Raw genomic sequence first — 18,943 nt, forward strand, 5'->3', positions numbered from 1 at the left:
GTGTTTTTAATTTTGGCTGTTCACCGCCCCGAATCCTTCGGGAGAGGGGGCGGCATAAAAATTTAATAAATAAATAAACAAATAAATGACAAATGGTCCTGATTCGAGGACACGCTGTTGCCAAGTGTTTGGATCACAATCCCGTGTGACCCCTGTGGTTGCTGCAATAGTCGTGTAAGGACCGATTGTAAGTCATTTTTTCCCCCAGTGTCATCAGAGGTTTGAATGGTCCCTGATCAATTGCTCATAAATCAAAGGCCACCTGTTGATGAAGGGAAAGATTTTAACGGCAGGTAACCCAAACTTTCCTGTTTGTTAAGTTGCAGCTTGTGAAATCTAGATTCTCTTCAAAGTTTATCTTTCATCCTGACCTTAAAGATTTAATCTATGGCTGATTTGCTAAAGTCACCACAGCAGAGAAAGACAGAGAGAGAGGTGTCTCTTCTAACCAACATGGCTATTCTCAGCTGGCTGATCGTTCTTTCCCTCCTATTCCTCTATTTATGGAAGAACCAACGTCCCAAAGGCTTTCCCCCGGGACCATGGGGCCTCCCCCTGATTGGGAACCTGCTTCAGTTCAGGAAGAAGGACCCTCTCAAGGTCCTGGATCAGGTACGGCTTCTTATCCGATCCCTCATTAATCCCCTCTGTGTGAGTCAGCCAAAAACGGAGGACATTTCCTTGCAATTAGTTAAGCGTCTTGCTGCAAAACAGGAGAACAAAGTAGGATTTAGGGAAACAAACTTTCAGAATGTTACCTAGATATTAAAGGATTCTGCTTTGTAGAGATGCATGTTTGATTCAAAGGAATTCTGATAGTTAATGGAATTGGGCTGCTTTCGAGAGAACCATTAGCTTTTTGAGATGGAATAAGTTCTGGAACTATGTCTGACTTTCATGGGCTTTGAAAGAAATTTGGTACTTTGGAGAACGTAAACACAGATCATTTAAGAAGAAAACATGTTTTTTCAGTAATCAAAAGATGGTTATATACCAGCCACTCTTTATTATTTGAAGTGAAGGTATTGGTGGAGCTTTTTTGGTTGTCATTGTTGAATCTTCTCCCTATTCTTGTCCCCTCTTTCAATGGCCTTTCTCCAATCTATATCTGTATCTCAGTTTTATATTACATTTCCACTCGTTAACCTATTCTTAATTAAAATGCTAACTTATTGAGCTTAGCTCAATGGTAATTCCATAACGTTGTGCTCTGTTTTTGAGCTGTCCTTCTATAGCTTTTAAGACAGGCGATTGGTAAGGTTGCAATATTTTTCTAGTGCTTATGAAAGAATCATTTGATCTGATTCGTAAACTAGGCTAAATTAAGAAAGTAAATTGGGTTGTGGGAATGGAGGGAAGTATGTGTCTATGGAGATTCTCAATCATCCAGGTCATAAGTGTTTTTTCCAGTGAGACCGGTCTATCAGGGCAATCTGGTCTACCCAATTATGGGATGGAGCATACTGCTTCCACTTTCGCCTTTCAGCCCCAATCCGGGAGCCTTTGTAGGCAGTCGCTTTCGTGACAAACTCTTTTTGTGTAGAATTTATATTTTACTGACAAAGAAATAAAGGGAGACTAGCATAGATCTATTTCAAGATGTTTAGCTAGTTGAATGTCCTAATGCTTCTAGGTTAATCCCGGTGATTTCATTTCAGTTAGCCCAAAAATACGGTCCCATCTTCAGTCTCAACATTGGAGGAACGCTTGCGGTCTTCACTCATGGGTTTCCTTCAGTCAAAGAGGTCCTGGTGACAAAAGGCACAGAATTTGCTGGAAGGCCAGATAATCCAATAGTAGATGATATCGTTAAGAAAAAAGGTACCAATATATCCTTTCCAAACACTGTTTTTCCTCTCTACTTTTGTTGTTCGCTTTGTTGGATCTTTATGTTGGCAATTAGTGGCTATGTGAATCAACAGCAGAGGTAGTATTCAGCCGGTTCGCACCAGTTTGCGTGAACCGTTGGCGGAAATTTTGTCCAAGGTTACCGAACTGGTAGCGATGGCCGGCTGGCCACATCCCTGAACCAGTTCCCCGGACACCGCTCGCTCACCCTGCCTGCCATGTTCTCCGCTGCCATGTTCTTCGCACATGCTCATCCTATTGCCTTGCAAGTCCAATGGGATGTGCATGCATGAAGAACATGGCAGCGAGGGCAGCAGCTTTTTCTGCGCCCTCCAGTACTTTTCGGTGGCCTGCTTCTTTGCCAGCCACTTTCCAGCAGGGGCAGCTGGCAGGGGGCTGCCGAAAACTCCGGTCAGCTTGCCTTCCAAACTCTAGACCAGCTGCCATGGAAGGTAAGCAGCCTGAACAAAGAGGCTGGTGGGGGAGGAAGTGGGGCTAGGGCCGAGGCTGCTAAAGGAGGGGAAATGACTGGTGAAGGGAGGGCAGGGGTAGATAGGTGGAAATTCCAAAAATTTTCCTACCTTTTCCTGTGGGCATGGCTAGGTGTGGGGGTTCATGTGACTGAGTGGGCATGGGCGTGAGTGATGTCAAGTTGGCCATGCTCACTCAGTCACATGCCCCCCCAGCCACGCCCACCGAACTGGTAGGAAAATTTTTTGAAACCCACCACTGATCAACAGAATAATTAATTAATTAATTAGCAGGTTATACCATTAAGTTAACATAAGAAAAATACAAAAGAATCATTGTAGTTTGAGAATCATTGAGCAACACGGTGCCTAGAGGTGGAGCTCTCATCTCACAATCAGGAATCTGTGATTTCGCTCCTATATTTCTCTCTCTGGGCACAAAGAAAAAAAAAATTTGCTGTGAGCTCCACATAGGCGTCAGGAAGGGTATCCGGCCAGTAAATGCTCATATCCGTCCAGTCGTCTGACTCCACACTGATGCAAGGGATTACAGGGTCATTAAAAGAAAAAAAAAGTGTAATTCCAGTGCTTCATTTTTGGTCTTTCATTGTTACAGGCATAGTAGCAGCACCCTATGGTCAAGCATGGAAAGAACAACGGAGGTTTTCATTGATGCTTCTCAGAAATTTTGGACTGGGCAAAAAATCAATGGAAGAGAAGATCTTGCAGGAGGCATCTTATTTGATTCAAACATTTACTGATAACATGGGTAAGTTCTCCTGGGACAGGATGGTCATATCAATGTTGCTTCTTTTTTCCACAGGACGCAATTCAGTTGATCTCAAAGTTGACCAGTGAGCATGGGTACTGATGGAGGAGAGTGGGAGGAGCTTAGAATTCTGTTTGCATAAAAATAGAGCAAATTAAAATATGATCACAGTATTCCTAGGATGGTTGGGGAATTCTGTAGGAAAGAGTTCAATTGATTCCTTAGTTGATTGTATGGATGTTTTGACTAGTTGTGGATGTTGCAAAATGTGCAAATCATGGTTGTGTTATCTCGTATGCTGCAGAGAGCTGCAAATACAGGCTGCAAAACCCAAGATGAGATCCCATAATTATGTGTTGGGGGAGATGGACAATGGAACTTCAACTCTGACTCCAATCACCTGTTTTTGGAGTCTCTTTTAACTTTGAAGGGTTATAAATTGAGAACTTGTTGAAGAGCAACCATCATGGATGGGAGGAGGACTCAAGCATGGAAGCAGTCTGGTCTCCCTACACAAACACAAGAAGTCTCAGCCTCCCTGAATGATTTAGAACTTTTCCTGCTCTTTCCCAGGCGAAAGCTTCCAGTCTCGGAAGATTCCTGTATTATAGGTAGAGAACAATAAAGTAGCTAGTTTGAACTCTGCATGTCTGGTTGTTTACACCTCACAGGACTTTCTTACATTCTTTTGCTTTATTCCACAGGTGCCCCTTTTGATCCTTCTCTATTTCTTGAAACTGCAGTCACCAACATCATGTCCTCCATTCTGTTTGGGAAACGTTTTGAAAACAACGACAACACTTTGAGGACTGTGATGCATGCGATACATCAAAATATCAAAATGGCAACAGGATCCTGGGCCATGGTATCCTCAAAAGGGGTGCAGGAAAATGATCACGATTCCCAAAACGCTAGTGGGGTCTATTGCGATTAGATGTTCCAGCCACCTTAAAAAGGCTGACGTTGAGAAAAAACCAACTTGCAGGATATTATAAGACTGGTAGAAAAAATGCCTTAACATATATTGGAATTTACCCAATTTTCCTTGCACAATTTTATTTATTTTTTAAGGAGCAGCATAATTTTATGACTGACTTGATTAAGCCAGCAGGAAGCAGAGTTAATTATGGCGAGTGGTGCAGTGGCCTAGAGATGGAGCTCTCGCCTGACAATCAGGAGGCTGTGAGTTCAATCCTAGGTTGAAGCAGGTATTTCTCACTCTCTGGGCACACTGAGAATATATCTGCTGGAAAAAAACCTCCGCATTGGTGACAGGAAGAGCATCTGGCCAGTAAACACTTGCTCCGTTCAGTTGCCCAGACTCCATCCCACAAGAGATTATGGGGTCATTAAAAGATGATGATACAGAGTTAATTAGGGCATGACACTTCTTTATTAAAATATTATTTGGATATTTGTGTCCTATCAAACTTGAACAGGAGACAATATATATGAACGTATGAATTTAGATGGTCAAAGGTGTTTTTTCTCTAGCAACACATTCTATAATATTAAGATTATAACTACAATTATAATATTATTTTACTTAATGTTGGTTTTTTTTCTCTTTGTTGGCAGCTTTATAATGCTGTGCCCTTAGTGAGAAATCTTCCCCTGCCCCATCAGAGAATCGTAAGAAATGGCCATAAATTTTTTTCTTTTCTTGAAAAAATGCTGGAGGAACACAAGGCAACCTTGATCCCTGGAGAAACCCGGGATTTCATTGATGCGTATTTAGAAGAAATAAAGGAGGTAAAAAAATTCACTCCACTTTGTTTCATTTTGCACTCTTATATAGTTTTTCTCATTGAGTGGTGCGGTGGCCTAGAGGTGGTGCTCTCAACTCACAATCAGGAGGCTGTGAGTTCGATCCTAGGTAGAGGCAGACATTTCTCTCTCTGGGCACAATGAGAATATATCTGCTGAGCAAAACTCCGCATTGGTGACAGGAAAGGCATCCGGCCAGTAAACACTCAGTTACATTAATAATCTAAAAGCATACGTTGCTTGGTCAGTTAAGTCTTTTGAAATTTGTGTGAATTAGAGTTTTGTCCTAAAGAAAGGAACAAGCTATTGTGTTATGTGAACTCATTTATGGGACTTTGCTTAGCCTGTTGCATAAGCCCTGCCAACCCATTGCTCTAAATCAGAACACGAATGAATGTGAACTTCATTCAACAGATGCGATTGGAAAATACTCTAGAATAATACAAATGGCCCTCAACCTATAACCTCAGTTGGGACTAGAGCTTCCATTACTAAGCAAGGCACTTGTGAAGCAATTCATAACCGATTTTACAACCTTGTTTCCTGTAGTGTTAAGTGAATCACCGGGGTTGTTAACTGAATCACATGGTTATTAAGCAAATCCAGCTTCTCCCATGGACTTTGCTTGTCAAAAAGAGAGTGGGAACCTTGTAAATGGTGATCAACATGGCCCTGGAATGCTGCAACTGTCATAAATGCATCCTGGTTTCCAAGTGCCCGAATTTTGATCGTGTGAATGCAGGATACTGTGATGGTCATAAGTGTGAGAAGAGTCCCTAAGTCATAAGAGATTGGACAGCCATTTGTCTGAAATGGAATAGGGTTTCCTGCCTAAGCAGAGGGTTGAACTTGAAGATGTCCAAGGTCTCTTCTCTTCTCTTCTCTTCTCTTCTCTTCTCTTCTCTTCTCTTCTCTTCTCTTCTCTTCTCTTCTCTTCTCTTCTCTTCTCTTCTCTTCTCTTCTCTTCTCCTCCTCTCCTCTCCTCTCCTCTCCTCTCCTCTCCTCTCCTCTCCTCCCCTCCCCTCCCCTCCTCTCCTTTCCTCTCCTCTCCTCTTCTCTTCTTCATTTCAGCACTGTCATAACCTCAAACTATCAGTGTACTAATGGTTCAGGACTATATGTTGAGGACTATTTTCTCTTTCTTTCTTTGTTTTAATAAATAAAAGGCAGAGAGGAAAGCTTCAAGTTTTGAAGAAGAACAATTACTAATTTTACTGGTGGACCTTTTAACTGCTGGATCAGAAACAATGGTTGGCACACTTTGGTGGGCATTGCTGTATTTGGTAGCCTTTCCAGAGGTCCAAGGTATGGAAATGACTAAGATCTTCTAATAACCCTTTCTAAAAGCTTCATTTGTATACAGACTGGTATGTTTAGAACTATAACACCTAGAAGAATTCCCAGATAGAGAGGCATTGCTCTCCCAACACTCAAAGAGAGGACCAAGTTGAGAAAGACACAAAATGTGGGGAATCAGTGTGAAGTTTTCAAATATATATGTACGAGAAGACATGGCTGAGCTTGAAAGAGGAGTCAAGTGCATCATCAGTCTCGAGTCCCTTCGGGCCCACAAGAGATCTAAGTCCTGCCCACTTTGAATTCCGTTGACTCTTATCTCTCTCCAATTTGCTTTGACCAGAAGAGTCAAAGACCTCCAAGGTCTCTTCCAACTCTATTGTGATTGATTGATTGATTGATCTTGCACATCTCATTTGGCTGAATATCCTCCCCTTCTTATAATCCAGTGAATTAGGGAGCTGTCTTCCAGATACTCTTCTGAATATTGCCTCATTGTTCTAGACTTAAAGATGCTTCAGCCCTTTTTCGCAGGGAGCAGTTCCTGCATAATTTTGTTGAAGTCCCTTTCCTTACCCTCCTTAGTAACTAATTTATTTGCACTGCAGAGAAATGCCAGAAGGAAATAGATGCTATTCTGGGAAGTAATTCAAACCTGCAATATGAAGATCGGGAAAAGCTGCCCTACACAAATGCCGTCATTCATGAAATCCAGCGCTGTACAACTATTGTTCCTCTTGGAGTAGCCCACGCACCCATCCAAAATGCACAGCTTGGTGGCTATCAAATTCCCAAGGTAAAACTGGGAACTTTCACAGGTGGGCCATGGGTCTGGAGGCTAAATTGTACAATGAAGGGAACTATGTATATTTAGCCAAATGAAGGGAAGGATTAGGGGAGACCTGATAGCAGTCTTCCAATCCTTGAATGGAAATCACAGAGAAGAGGGGACAAGGATTAGGAGAGACATGACATCATAGCAGTCTTCCAATACTTAAAGGGCTGCCAGAGAAAAGAAGGGGCCAGTTTATTGTCCAAAGCACCTGGGTGAAAACACATCACAGGGAGCTACAGAGTGGAAATAAGGAGGAATTTCCGGAAAGTAAGAATGGTTAATCAGTGGGAAAGCTAGCCTCATCATGTTATTTTTTTTAAATTTGATTTATATGCTGCACTTCTCCGGAGACTCAGGGCAGCTTACAATGTGTTAAGCAATAGCCTTCATACTTTTTGTATATTTTTACAAAGTCAGCTTATTGCCCCCACAAACTGGGTCCTCAATTTACCTACCTTAGAAAGGATGGAAGGCTGAGTCAACCTTGAGCCTGGCAAAGTTCGAACTTACTAATTGCAGACAGCTGGAGTTAAATTACAATGCATTAGTCTGCTGAGCTATCCAGGCTCCTTGCTGGAGGTTTTCCAGACAAAGTTGGAGAGCCAACCCTTCAAGCCTTACGATTCCATGAACGATTCTTTTCACTATCATCCGTTCATTTTTGAACCAGATCTCAAAAGGGCTAAGCCAAATTGATGGTGGTGCCTTGATATTTGCAGGGCACAACCATTTTCACCAACCTCCATTCTGTTCATCACGATGAATCCCAGTGGAAGTTCCCACACGAGTTCAACCCCTCCAACTTCCTGAATGCAAAAGGAGAGTTTGTGAAGCCGGAAGCCTTTTTGCTATTTTCAGCAGGTAAATTCTCTCTCTCTCTCTGTTTTCCTTTGAATGGGAAGGGCTGCACAACAGTCAGAACCAGGGATTAGACAGGCCTGTGAACTCAGCTCCTGTACTTAAGCCTACTTCAGGGCACCATTGGGTGGAGAAAACTAGGATGCATGCTAAGATTATGTGAATGCGGCCAATGGGGAGCAACTGAAAAGCATATTCACTTTGGGGATATCATCACCCATATTTGAGAAAGCACTCCTTCTCTGCATGAGTGTATCCTTCAGCAGGCTAAAATATGCCATTTCATCAACCCATTCCAGAAACCAGGAAATACATGTTTTCCTTTGCTATTCTCTCCCTCTCCCTCTCCCCCTCCCTCTCTCCCTCCCTCTCCTTCTCCCTTCCCTCCCCTCCTCCTCCCTCTCCCTTTCCTTTTCCCTATTCCTCTCCCTCCCCCATCCCTCTCCCTTTCCTTCTCCCTCCCCCTTCCCTCTCCTATTACCTCACCCTTTCCTTCACCCTTTCCTTCTCCCTCTTCCTCAACCTACCCCTTTCCTCTCCCTCCCCCTTCCCTCCCCTTCTCCCTCTCCTTCTCCCTTTCCTTCTTCCTCTCCCTTCCCTTCTCCCTCTCCCCTCCCCTTCCCACTCCTTCTCCCTCTCTTTCTCTCTCTCCCTTCCCTTCTCCCTCTCCCCTCCCCTTCCCACTCCTTCTCCCTTTCCTTCTCCCTCTCCCTTCCCTTCTCCCTCTCCCCTCCTCTTCCCACTCCTTTTCCCTCTCTTTCTCTCTCCCTTTCCTTCTCCCTCTCCCTTCCCTTCTCCCTCTCCCCTCCCCTTCCCACTCCTTCTCCCTTTCCTTCTCTCTCTCCCTTTCCTTCTCCCTCTCCCCTCCCCTTCCCACTCCTTCTCCCTCTCCTTCTCTCTCTCCCTTTCCTTCTCCCTCTCCCCTGCCCTCTCCCTCTCCCCTCCCCTTCCCTTTCCTTCTCTCTCTCCCTTTCCTTCTCCCTCCCCCTTCCCTCTCCTATTCCCTCTCCCTTTCCTTCTCCCTCTTCCTCAACCTACCCTTTTCCTCTCTCTCCCCTCCCCTCTCCCCTTCCCTCTCCCTTTCCTTCTCCCTCTTCCTCAACCTACCCCTTTCCTCTCCTTCTCCCCCTCCCTCTCCCCTCCCTCTTCCTCCCCTCCCCATCCCTCTCCCCTCCCCTTTCCTTCTGCCTCTCCTACTCTTCCTCCCTCTCTCTCACACACAAAGATATAAATCCATTAATCATAAGGACACTATTCAGTTTCACATGACATTACAAAACCACAAGTCTGAGTTTCAGGGGGGCTGTTTTATCATCAAAGTGTGTGCTGTCTAGATGAATAGCTGTGATCGTTCATCTTGTCTTTGACTTTTCAGGACCAAGGGGTTGCTTAGGAGAAAATCTGGCTCGGATGGAGCTCTTCCTCTTCCTCACCACCATCCTGAGAAACTTCCGGCTATCTTGGCCAGATAAATCCCAGGCACCAGATCTCACACCTAACTTTGGTCTCACACAATACCCGTCAAGCTTTAAAATATCCATGAAAGGCCGCCAGGAGAGTGACTAGATCAAGGAAAGGTTTTTTCACTCAAAGCAAAGTCATCTTCTCCAAAGACACTTGAAAGATCCAGATGAAATTCATAGGCTACGTGGCTTAAACCAATTATGTAACAAAAGATTTATCCTAAATGATATGAAAAAATTATATTCAATAGTATAACTTGATTTAGCAAAAGAATGCTGTTTTTTGGATGTAGTGGTATGTGGTCCTGACCTTGGGAGACAGGAGGAAGAGCTGCAGACTAGGAAATAGTGAGTTAAGAGGCAGCCGAGTCTGCGGAAAGAACGGAGACAAGGCAAAGATCTTAGAAGGGACCCCCCCTAGTTTCTTGGATTGTAAACATGAGGGGGGGAGGGGAAGTACTTTCAGATTTACAAGATTATTACAATGCCAGCCTTGTGAGGTACTCCAGAGAAGTAGCACACTGAGGACTACTAGCTGTATCGGTAGTCCTCGACTTACAACCACCTGCCTACAAAAAGAGGGGGGGGGAAGAATAGAGGGCGGGAGGGAGGGAAAGACCATTCAAAACAACAACCAAGAAAAGGAATCATCCATCCATCATCTCTTGCGTGCTTATACTTTAATTGCTAAGCTTTAAAAGAAAGAGGGGGAAAAGGAAAAACAAATCAAAAACAACAATAAAGGGAAAAAACAAGAAATCATCTACCCATCGTCTCTGGCCCGCTTTGATACTTCAATTGCTATGCTTTTTTCTTTGACTTGCCTCCCCCATTCCTCTCTTAAATCTCCATCTATACCTATTTCTTGGATGTCCAACCTATTTCTGCCACCTCTACCCTCTTCCACTGCCTATTTTCTAAAGTTTTTACCGAGGCCCCTGTCTCTTTTTCAAGCATGTCTTCCAACTCCCTTAATATGTTTTCCCCCTAGTTTAATTCATCAATCATTGTTATTTTCGTTATAATCTCCTCCTTGTCTTCTTCCTTTTTTATTTCTTCTTTTGACTCCTCCCTTTCCTGAGCGCCTTGGTCTGTAATCATCATCCCTTGTATAGTGTTTTCCATTTTTTCCATGATATCCTTAAATCCTTTGTCCATAATGTCTTTTATATTTTGAAAAAGTAGATCCATCTCCTGGACAATTCCACTCATCTCTCCTTCTTCATTATCTTTTTTTAAAAAATTGATCTAACAGTCCAAAAATTATTTATTTAGTCTTTAAACTATCTTTCAAGGAGTACGCTAGTCCAGCGGTCACCAACTGGTGGTCCGTGGACCACTGGTGGTCTGTGAGAAAATTTTGGTGGTCCCCAGAAAAATTATTTGCATTTTTAAAAAAATATTGCACAAAATCAGGGGTCCTCAAACTATCCCCCCTGGGCCGGATATGGGCAATGAACGTTTGTGTTGCTGCAGAGAGTCTCCCCCTTCGGGGTCTTTTTGTGCGTGTTGGAGGGGGACAGAAATTCCGACTTGGGTCTGCTTCGGCCTCCTGGTGCAGGGCTTTGGGTGAAAGCTGGAGGGAAGTGCCACTGGTGGCAAGGAGCCGAAGGGCCTCGTTCCAGTGGGACAGCATCATGGCCTGGAACTGGCTGACCATCTCAGCCCGCTGAGCCTCCAGGCGCCTGTACCTGGCCTTGCACTCCCACAGGTCTTCCCTCTGCTTGGAAAGTCTATGCTCGTAGTCCTCAGTGAGGTGCTTCTGCTGAGTTTCCTTCTCGGTCAGATCCAATTTGAACTGAGCCAGCTGTTTTGCCAACTCTTTCTCATGGTGGCTGCCTAGCTCCAACAGCTGCTTCCTATTGGGGCCCTAAGGAGTCTGGGCAGGGAGGCGAGGAGTGGGTGGCAGGAGAGGGGTGAGTAGAGGCCGGCAAGGCACCCTTTGATGTGAGTGACATTGAGTTGGCCATCAAATTGGCCACACCAGCCCAGTCACATAACTACCTAGCCACACTCACCCAGCCATTCATTAGGTAGATCATAATAGTGGTCTGTGGGATTTAAAATTATGAACTTAGTGGTCCTTGAGGTCCGAAAGGTTGAGGACCCCTGCATTAGTCCCAGTTTTTTATATTTCTTAAGTTAACACTCAGTTCTATTCAGTGGTGGGATTCTACCGGTTTGCACCGGTTCGGTAGTACCGGTTGTTAAATAGTTAAGCAGTTTTGAGAACAGGTTTTTAGAAGAAATCTCCTTTTGTTTATTTTCCACTTTACAGGATTAGTCCTGTAAGGAATTATTGTTTCCTAGCCTAATCTTTATTGCCCTGCTTACAGAAACTGCCTCTCCGTTAACCCTTATTACATTCTTGGCAGTATGCCTAGACTTACTGTCACTTCTGGTTCCGGAGCTTCTCGGAGGGTTTTTTGTTTTTTGTTTTGGCTTGTCTTTTTTAAAGGGGAAGGATTGTTTTAAGCTTTTTACACCGCTTTTGGGAGGAAATACTTCCCTGTTGGAGTTCTTCCAGCCAGGGTGCAATGATCAGCACTTTGAAGAAATAATTGAATAAGAAAGCAGAAGCTTTTAATGACAAGGAACCAAGATGAGTGACATTCAGCAAGGCTTCTTGGCTAGCTAGAAAGATTGATATGCAAACGTGAGTTGACATACCCTTTCTGACTTTTGGCCTAAAACTGGTTTTTGGTGTAGTTTAATTCTGTGCTTGGTGATGTTTAATCCTGTGTTTAGTGATGAGATAATTTTCCCTATTCAGCTTTGTTTGGAAGGAAAAATATTAATCTCTGTTCCTGAAAGGAAGCAGCTTCAGAAATCTGACTAATTCCTGTGTCTAGGACCGATCAGAAATGACTTTTTTTTAGCCCTCTGAGTAGTCCCTATGCACATAGCCATGCCCACCCGGTCACATGACCAGCTAGACAACCCCCTGGTCACATGACCACCAAGCCATGCCCCCAAAATAAGCCACAGAACCGGTTGTTAAAAAAATGAATCCCACCACTGAGTATAAGCATGAATTGAATACATAAAATGAATACAATTAAAGGGAATATTAGGACAGGGACGATAGGCACACTGGTGCTTTTATACACACCCCTTACAGATCTCTTAGGAAAGGGGTGAGATCAATAGTAGACAGTCTAAGGTTAAAATTTTGGGGGTTTTGGGATGAAACCACAGAGTCAGGTAGTGCATTCCAGGCATTGACCACTCTGTTGCTGAAGTCATATTTTCTGCAATTGAGTTTGGAGCGGTTCACTTTTAAGTTTGCATCTATTGTGTGCTTGTGTATTGTTGTGGTTGAAGTTGAAGTAGTCATTGACAGGTAGGACATTGTAGCAGATGATTTCATGTCAAAGGTCCCTTCATTTAGGATTGACATAACTTTGAATGGACATTGAACAAAATTCTTAATTCTTTATTGGCTATGTGTGATTGGACGGACAAGGAATTTGTCTCTGGTACACAAACAACAAAGTGATAGGTCATATATCATAGATCCTAGTTGCAATCCTCAATCGTAGGATACAACAAGTGATAATCATAGATACCAATAGGAGAAGGTAGTAGGAAAGATGAGAAGATGAGAAAAAGAATAGCAATACAGCCTAGTACATGAGTAAATATCCTAAGACATAAGACAGTACTGGGAGAATTAAGCGTTCAACAGAGTGAAGGCATGAGGGGGGGAAACTGTCCCTGTGTCCAGATGTTTTGGCATGCAATGCCCTATAGCACTATCCTGAAGGGAGAATTTCAATTGGGTGAAATCCAGAAGGTTCTGTCAGGTTCTGGAGAATCGGTAGCAGAAATATTGAGTAGTTTGGAGAACCGGCAAATACCACCTCTGGCTGGTCCCAGAGTGGGGTGGGAATGGAGATTTTGCAAAATCCTTCCCCTGGAGTGGGATGGGAATGGAGATTTTTGCAGTATCCTTCCCCTGCCATGCCCACCAAGCCACACCATGCCCACCAAGCCACGCCTGCAGAACCGGTAGTAAAAAAATTTGGATTTCACCACTGATGTGAGGGGTCTGTAGATATTTCCTCAGCCCTCTTTCTGGTTCATGCAGGGAAAGCAGGCTTGTTGTAGTGTTTTTTCTTTCTTTCTGCCGTTCCGACTTTCTGTTGAAGTCTGTACCTGTCCTGTTAACCAAAGGTTGTTAACCAAGGACTACCTGAAATAGACTTGTTATTGATCTACCTTTACTCTATCTCACTGTTTCATTTCTTTATATTCTTTCAACATGAAAAACAGTATTTGGGGAGGAGGGGGCGGGGGGGGGTAGGAACAAATAGAGCTGATCGACATGGTGGGTAATCACCTGAATCATACATTATTGATTGATGCAGACAAACAGAAGCCTTCTTTAACCTTCTAGAGTGCCAAATTTCTCCAGCAGGTTTTGGAAAGCCAGTGTTTAACTTAAAAATTTCAAAGGCAAACTTAATTCCCAGCTGATGAATCTTTTAGAAGTTTGATTCAAATGGGAATGAGGAATCCTCCACCCTCAAATGACAGGGATTGTTCACATGTCCCCAAGATTCTAAATGTTTTTCTCTAAATCCTGAGCCAAGCAGATATCGGATCTCACGTAGCAAAGTTAAACGACCGCACCTGTCCCTTTTTCAGTTTTTTCCTCAGCAGCAAAGAAAGATTGATGGATTCCCCTTGTCCAGTTTAACATGAGAGAAGGTAAAGAGCTTTACCTGGTCCAACTCCTTCAGAGGGAACCTTGTACTGAAATAAATCAGATTCCCAAGTAGAGGCAGCCTCCATGGTCCAAGGGGGAAGGACGTTGTCTCTTCCAGAAACAGAGGAATAGGAGTCGAAAACAGCCATGTTGATAAGAAGGAACACCTCGTTCTGCGTTGCTCTCCTGAGCCAAAGATTAAATCTCTAAAGTCAAGATGAGGGTACACGGTGTTCTGAAGTCAGATTTTGTACTTTGGCAAGCCATAATATGGTATTTCAGTCAAGCCTGAGCACATTAGGAACCTCAGGAAAAATACAGCATTACGCATTTGTCTAAAACTACAGAAATCATTTCATCTGTGAATCTGGAGAAGATGGTCCCACAATTAAGTGAATGAAAAGCAATACTTGTCAGGCCTGGAAGCCATCTTTTTTTTTTCATTTTAAAAACAAACTTTATTAAACATAAAAAGATAAAATATCATATCAAGTACATACAAAATTCATTTATATACAGAACAATAAAATAGAAAAAACAATACAAAACCAAACAAACAAACAAACTAAATATAGATAGATAGATAGATAAATAGATAGATAGATAGATAGATAGAGATTTATTACATCATTTATCTTGTTGACGGCGCCTGTTTGTTAATTTTATTTTCATACAAACTTTTACATTTACTCTCTTTTTTTTTGACTTATCCTATCGTACCATCTATTCCATACCATATAGTATTTTGAGTCTACCTTATCTTTTAACTCAAATGTTAATTTATCCATTTCCGCACAATTATAAATTTTCTGGATTACTAGTTTATCCGTTGGCAATTGATCCGTTTTCCAATGTTGCGCTAGTGCCAATCTGGCTGCCGTAATTATATGTAATATTAAATATTTTATTTCTCTCCTAATATTTTCTTTGATCATGCCTAATAAAAAAATTTCTGGTTTAAACTCTATTTCCCCTTCTGTAATTTCTGTTAACCACATTTTTATTTTTTCCCAGTATTTCCTAATTTTTGGGCAAAGCCACCAGACATGAAAGAAAGTACCCTGTGCCTGTTTACATTTCCAACAAGTTGGGTTTAAATTTGGATACATCTTCGCTAATCTCGAAGGGGCCAGATACCATCTATACCACATTTTATACTGATTCTCCTTATAAACTACTGATTTTGTCGTGATATAATTGGTTTCCCATACCCTTTCCCATTCTTCTAACTATATGTTATGTCCAATGTTTCTTGCCCATGCTATCATTTATTCTTTAACCAATTCCTCTGCTAGGTCAAATTCTAATAAGTATTTATAAGTTTTTGAAATTGATTTTTCTTCCTTGGTTTCTAATAATTTATCTAATCGATTCGGTTTTGGGTCCATTCCTCCTTCCGCTTGACCCTTTTTATATTTTATTTTTATCTGTAAATAGGGCCACCAGTCTATTGATATTCCTTGCTCTCTAAGTTCTTCCTGTGTTTTCAATACTCCCTGAGAATCCAATATTTCCTTATATCTTATCGTTTTTTGTGTTGCTAGTGTGTTGGGGTGCATTGTTGCCTCCATTATAGATAATCATCCGGGAACTTTCAAATAATGTTTGTTTTTGATTTCTTGCCATGTACAAATTAATGAGTCTCTTATTATATGGTTACTGAAATGTTTATATGTTTGTTCCCGGTGTTCCATAAGAAGGCGTGCCACTCCTTCATCAGATCATGTCCTTCTAATTTTAATAATCTTTGATTTTCCAAGCTCACCCACTCTCTAATCCATGTTAGACTTGTTGCTTTATAGTATTTTTGCCATGCTGGCAATCCAAATCCACCTCTGGTTCTATCATCTTGCAAAATACTTAATTTGATTCTTGGTTTCTTCCCTTCCCACACGAATTTTGTAGTTATTCTATCCAAATTAATAAAGGATGTTTGTCTTTATCGCTGCAATCCTCCCTAGTAGTGATAATTTCAATTTCCCCCATTTTTCCAAGTCGTCTTTTATTTGTTGGACTAAGGTTCCATAATTATTGTCCTTTATAGTTGCACTTCTCGCTGTCAGATTTATCCCTAAATACTTCACCTTTTTTACTGCCTGTAATCCTGATTTGTTCACTAATTCTTCTACTTGTTTTACTGTTATATTTTTCGTTATCATTTTAATCTTTTCTTATTAATTTTTAGGCCCGCCACTTTTCCGAATTCCTCTATCTCTTTTATTAGTATTGGTGTTGTTTTTAATGGATCCTCTATGAAGAGGATACTCTATGGATGCTTTTTGTGCATCCAGAAATATCAGTGCCACCTGCCTTTCCGGATGCACCTCGTAATATTCCATTACATTGATTACTGTTCTTATATTATTTTTAATTTGTCTTGTGGATAAGAACCCATTTTGATCTGAGTGTATTCTGCTATTCAATAATTTTTTCACCCTATTTGCCATTATATTCATGAAATTTTGTAATCAGTGTTTAATAAGGAGATGGGTCTATAATTTTTTATTTGAGTTTGGACGTTGGCTCTTCCAGAAACAGAGGAATAGGAGAGAAAGAACAATCAGCCAGCCAAAAACAGCCATGTTGATAAGAAGGAACACCTCGTTCTGCGTTGCTCTCCTGAGCCAAAGATTAGATCTCTAAAGCCAAGATGAGGGTACACGGTGTTCTGAAGCCAGATTTCATAGTTTGGCAAGCAGAACATTAACATTAAGAACCTCAGGAAAAATACAGCATTACGCATTTGTCTAAAACCACAGAAAACATTTCATCTGTGAATCTGGAGAAGATGGCCCCACAATTAAGTAAATGAAAAGCAATACTTGTCAGTCCTGGAAGCCATCTTTTTCATTGGGCCTTCAGGCCTGCCACATTGAGAACTGTGGGAAACTGGGAGGGGGGATTGTATGGAGCCAGGATGATATATAGTCATAGTAACATTCCTTTCTCAGAGAGTCAAGGACATCTTGCCCTGCACCTGGATGGCTGGAACTGGGAGGCATCTCCAGTTGGGATGGTGCTTTGATTGGACCTTGTGATGGGCATGTGGGTGCAGGGGAAGGGACCTGGACTTTCCTTTGGGTGGGGAAAACCTGGAAACTTGTAGATTAGGGTTTTCCCAGATGTGCCAATATGACATCTCTAATAAAATGGAACTTTGAGGAACTTCAAGCCTCGGAGTTTTCTTTCTTTGGGAGTGTTATTTGGAACCCTGACAATACTACTGAAAGGGGAGGGGGACCCAAAGAAAGCAATCTCTAGTCCTGACCATGTCTCCCATGAGATAGGATCCTTCCCCTACCAACAGCATTCACAGGAGGTGCAGAACCTGGTCCCACAAATAGGTTTTCTCACCTCATTTGTAAGCAAAATCTGTAAGCTGTTCCTCGCTGCATATTTATACCTGAGCCATGGAGGCGCAGTGGTTAGAATATGGTTGACAGCTGTATTGCAGGCTAATTCTGCCCATTGTCAGCACTTCGATCCTGACTGGCTCAAGGTTGACTCAGCCTTCTATCCTTCTGAAGTTGGTAAAAAGGTGCCCCAGATTGTTGGGGGCAAGATGCTAACTGTATAAATCGCTTAGAGAAGGCTGTCAAGCACTGTGAAGCGGTGTATAAGTCTAGGTGCCATTGCTATTGAGTGGAGCTCCACCAACACCTAACCTGTGCCAAAAGCTCTGTGTTCAGAATCAGCCCAAGAATAGAGCAGTTGAAACCACCCCAAGTGTCAGCAAGAATGGACTAGGTGTAAAGAGAAAGGAGGAGAAGAGGAAACGGAATGTCTTTTTTAAAAGCTGCGAAAACAATAAGCGGAGGGAGTTTAAGATGGACGCTTGTTAACAGAAGAGAAAGTGGAAGCTGCAAATTGTGTATTCCTTGCTGTTTGAAGAAGAAACTTTGTCTTTTATCTTTTGAACTGGAGTATATTGAGGAAAAACTAAGGAGGTTTGATTTTGGATGTATTCAATTTGTTTTTGAACTACTTATGGACATTTGGGAAGAAGAAGCTATTTGGAACAGTTAAACAATTGTATTCCATATATGGAATACAAAAGAACTAAATCTGTTAGTCTTTATAACTTTATGGATATTGGAACTGGAAAAAAGGAAAAAAAAGAAGAAGAAAGAGTTTAGACAGAATGAAAAAAACACCATAGTTTGAGTAAAATGGATGTAAATGCTTTTTATGTACTTGATTTGTAAACAATGTAAGGAGGAGAGTTTCTCTCTCCTCTTTCTCTTTCCTCTTTACCTTTTTCTTTTTTTTTACCTTTTCTTACCTTTTACCTTTTCTTATTAATAAGCGTGGTTTAAAATGCTGTAAGATATAAGAAATCTTATAGAAGATTTCTTCTATAAAAGAATCTTCTATGAAGATTCATAATTTTCATAGAAGATTATGAATGAATCTTTGATTACCAATAAGAATTACTGATAGATTTAACAATTACAGAAAACTGTCTCTTTAAAATGGTCAAAAATATTGTTTTTTATAGAAAATAAGAAAGTGTGAACAAAGCTTTGAATATTGTTAAGAACTACTTCTACACCCTCATTTTTAAAGCGAGAAATGTTATTAATAGAAAAAATGTGAATACTTTGAATGAATTCTCTAAAAAATATTAGTAAGTGTTTTAATGGTTATAGAAAATGGATTTGAAAGTTGTTTAAAATGTTGTTTTTCTACAGCAAACAAGAGAATGGGAATGAATTCTTGAATAACAATAAGATTTGTTTATAGATTCTATAACTATGGTGAATTGGCCTATAAATGGTTTAAAATGTTGTTTTATAGAGAAAAGTGAGAAACAAATAGGAAATGGGAGAAGGATCGAGAAAGATTATTATTATTAACTGCATGTAACCACATTTTCCTCTTTGTTAAGTTGCAGCTTGTGAAATCTGGCTTCTGTCCAAAGTTTAT

General features: G+C 41.5%; 1 protein-coding gene across 1 annotated transcript; it reads left to right on the forward strand.

Annotated features, from left to right (window-relative positions):
* Positions 1–453: 453 nt before the first annotated feature.
* On the forward strand, positions 454–9,409 carry LOC139323732 (cytochrome P450 2J6-like). Its single transcript, XM_070953198.1, has 9 exons — positions 454–612; positions 1,659–1,821; positions 2,935–3,087; positions 3,792–3,952; positions 4,666–4,839; positions 6,021–6,159; positions 6,759–6,946; positions 7,705–7,846; positions 9,219–9,409. Exons 1-9 carry the CDS (start codon positions 454–456, stop codon positions 9,407–9,409), a joined length of 1,470 nt encoding a protein of 489 aa, XP_070809299.1.
* The last annotated feature ends 9,534 nt before the right edge of the window (positions 9,410–18,943 follow it).

The sequence above is a fragment of the Pituophis catenifer genome, unplaced genomic scaffold (assembly GCF_029215685.1).
Source record: "Pituophis catenifer annectens isolate HBS135680 unplaced genomic scaffold, rPitCat1.0.hap2 SCAF_13, whole genome shotgun sequence".
NCBI classification, from domain to species: Eukaryota; Metazoa; Chordata; class Lepidosauria; order Squamata; family Colubridae; genus Pituophis; species Pituophis catenifer.

What these genes read in the sequence shown, in the direction of transcription:
- LOC139323732 (XM_070953198.1), top strand. Translation starts at nt 454, where the DNA reads ATGGCTATTCTCAGCTGGCTGATCGTTCTTTCCCTCCTATTCCTCTAT. An exon ending in CAACAGGATCCTGGGCCATG is followed by an intron (nt 3,953 to 4,665) that starts GTATCCTCAAAA and finishes CTTTGTTGGCAG; the next exon opens with CTTTATAATGCTGTGCCCTT. An exon ending in GTGGCTATCAAATTCCCAAG is followed by an intron (nt 6,947 to 7,704) that starts GTAAAACTGGGA and finishes TGATATTTGCAG; the next exon opens with GGCACAACCATTTTCACCAA.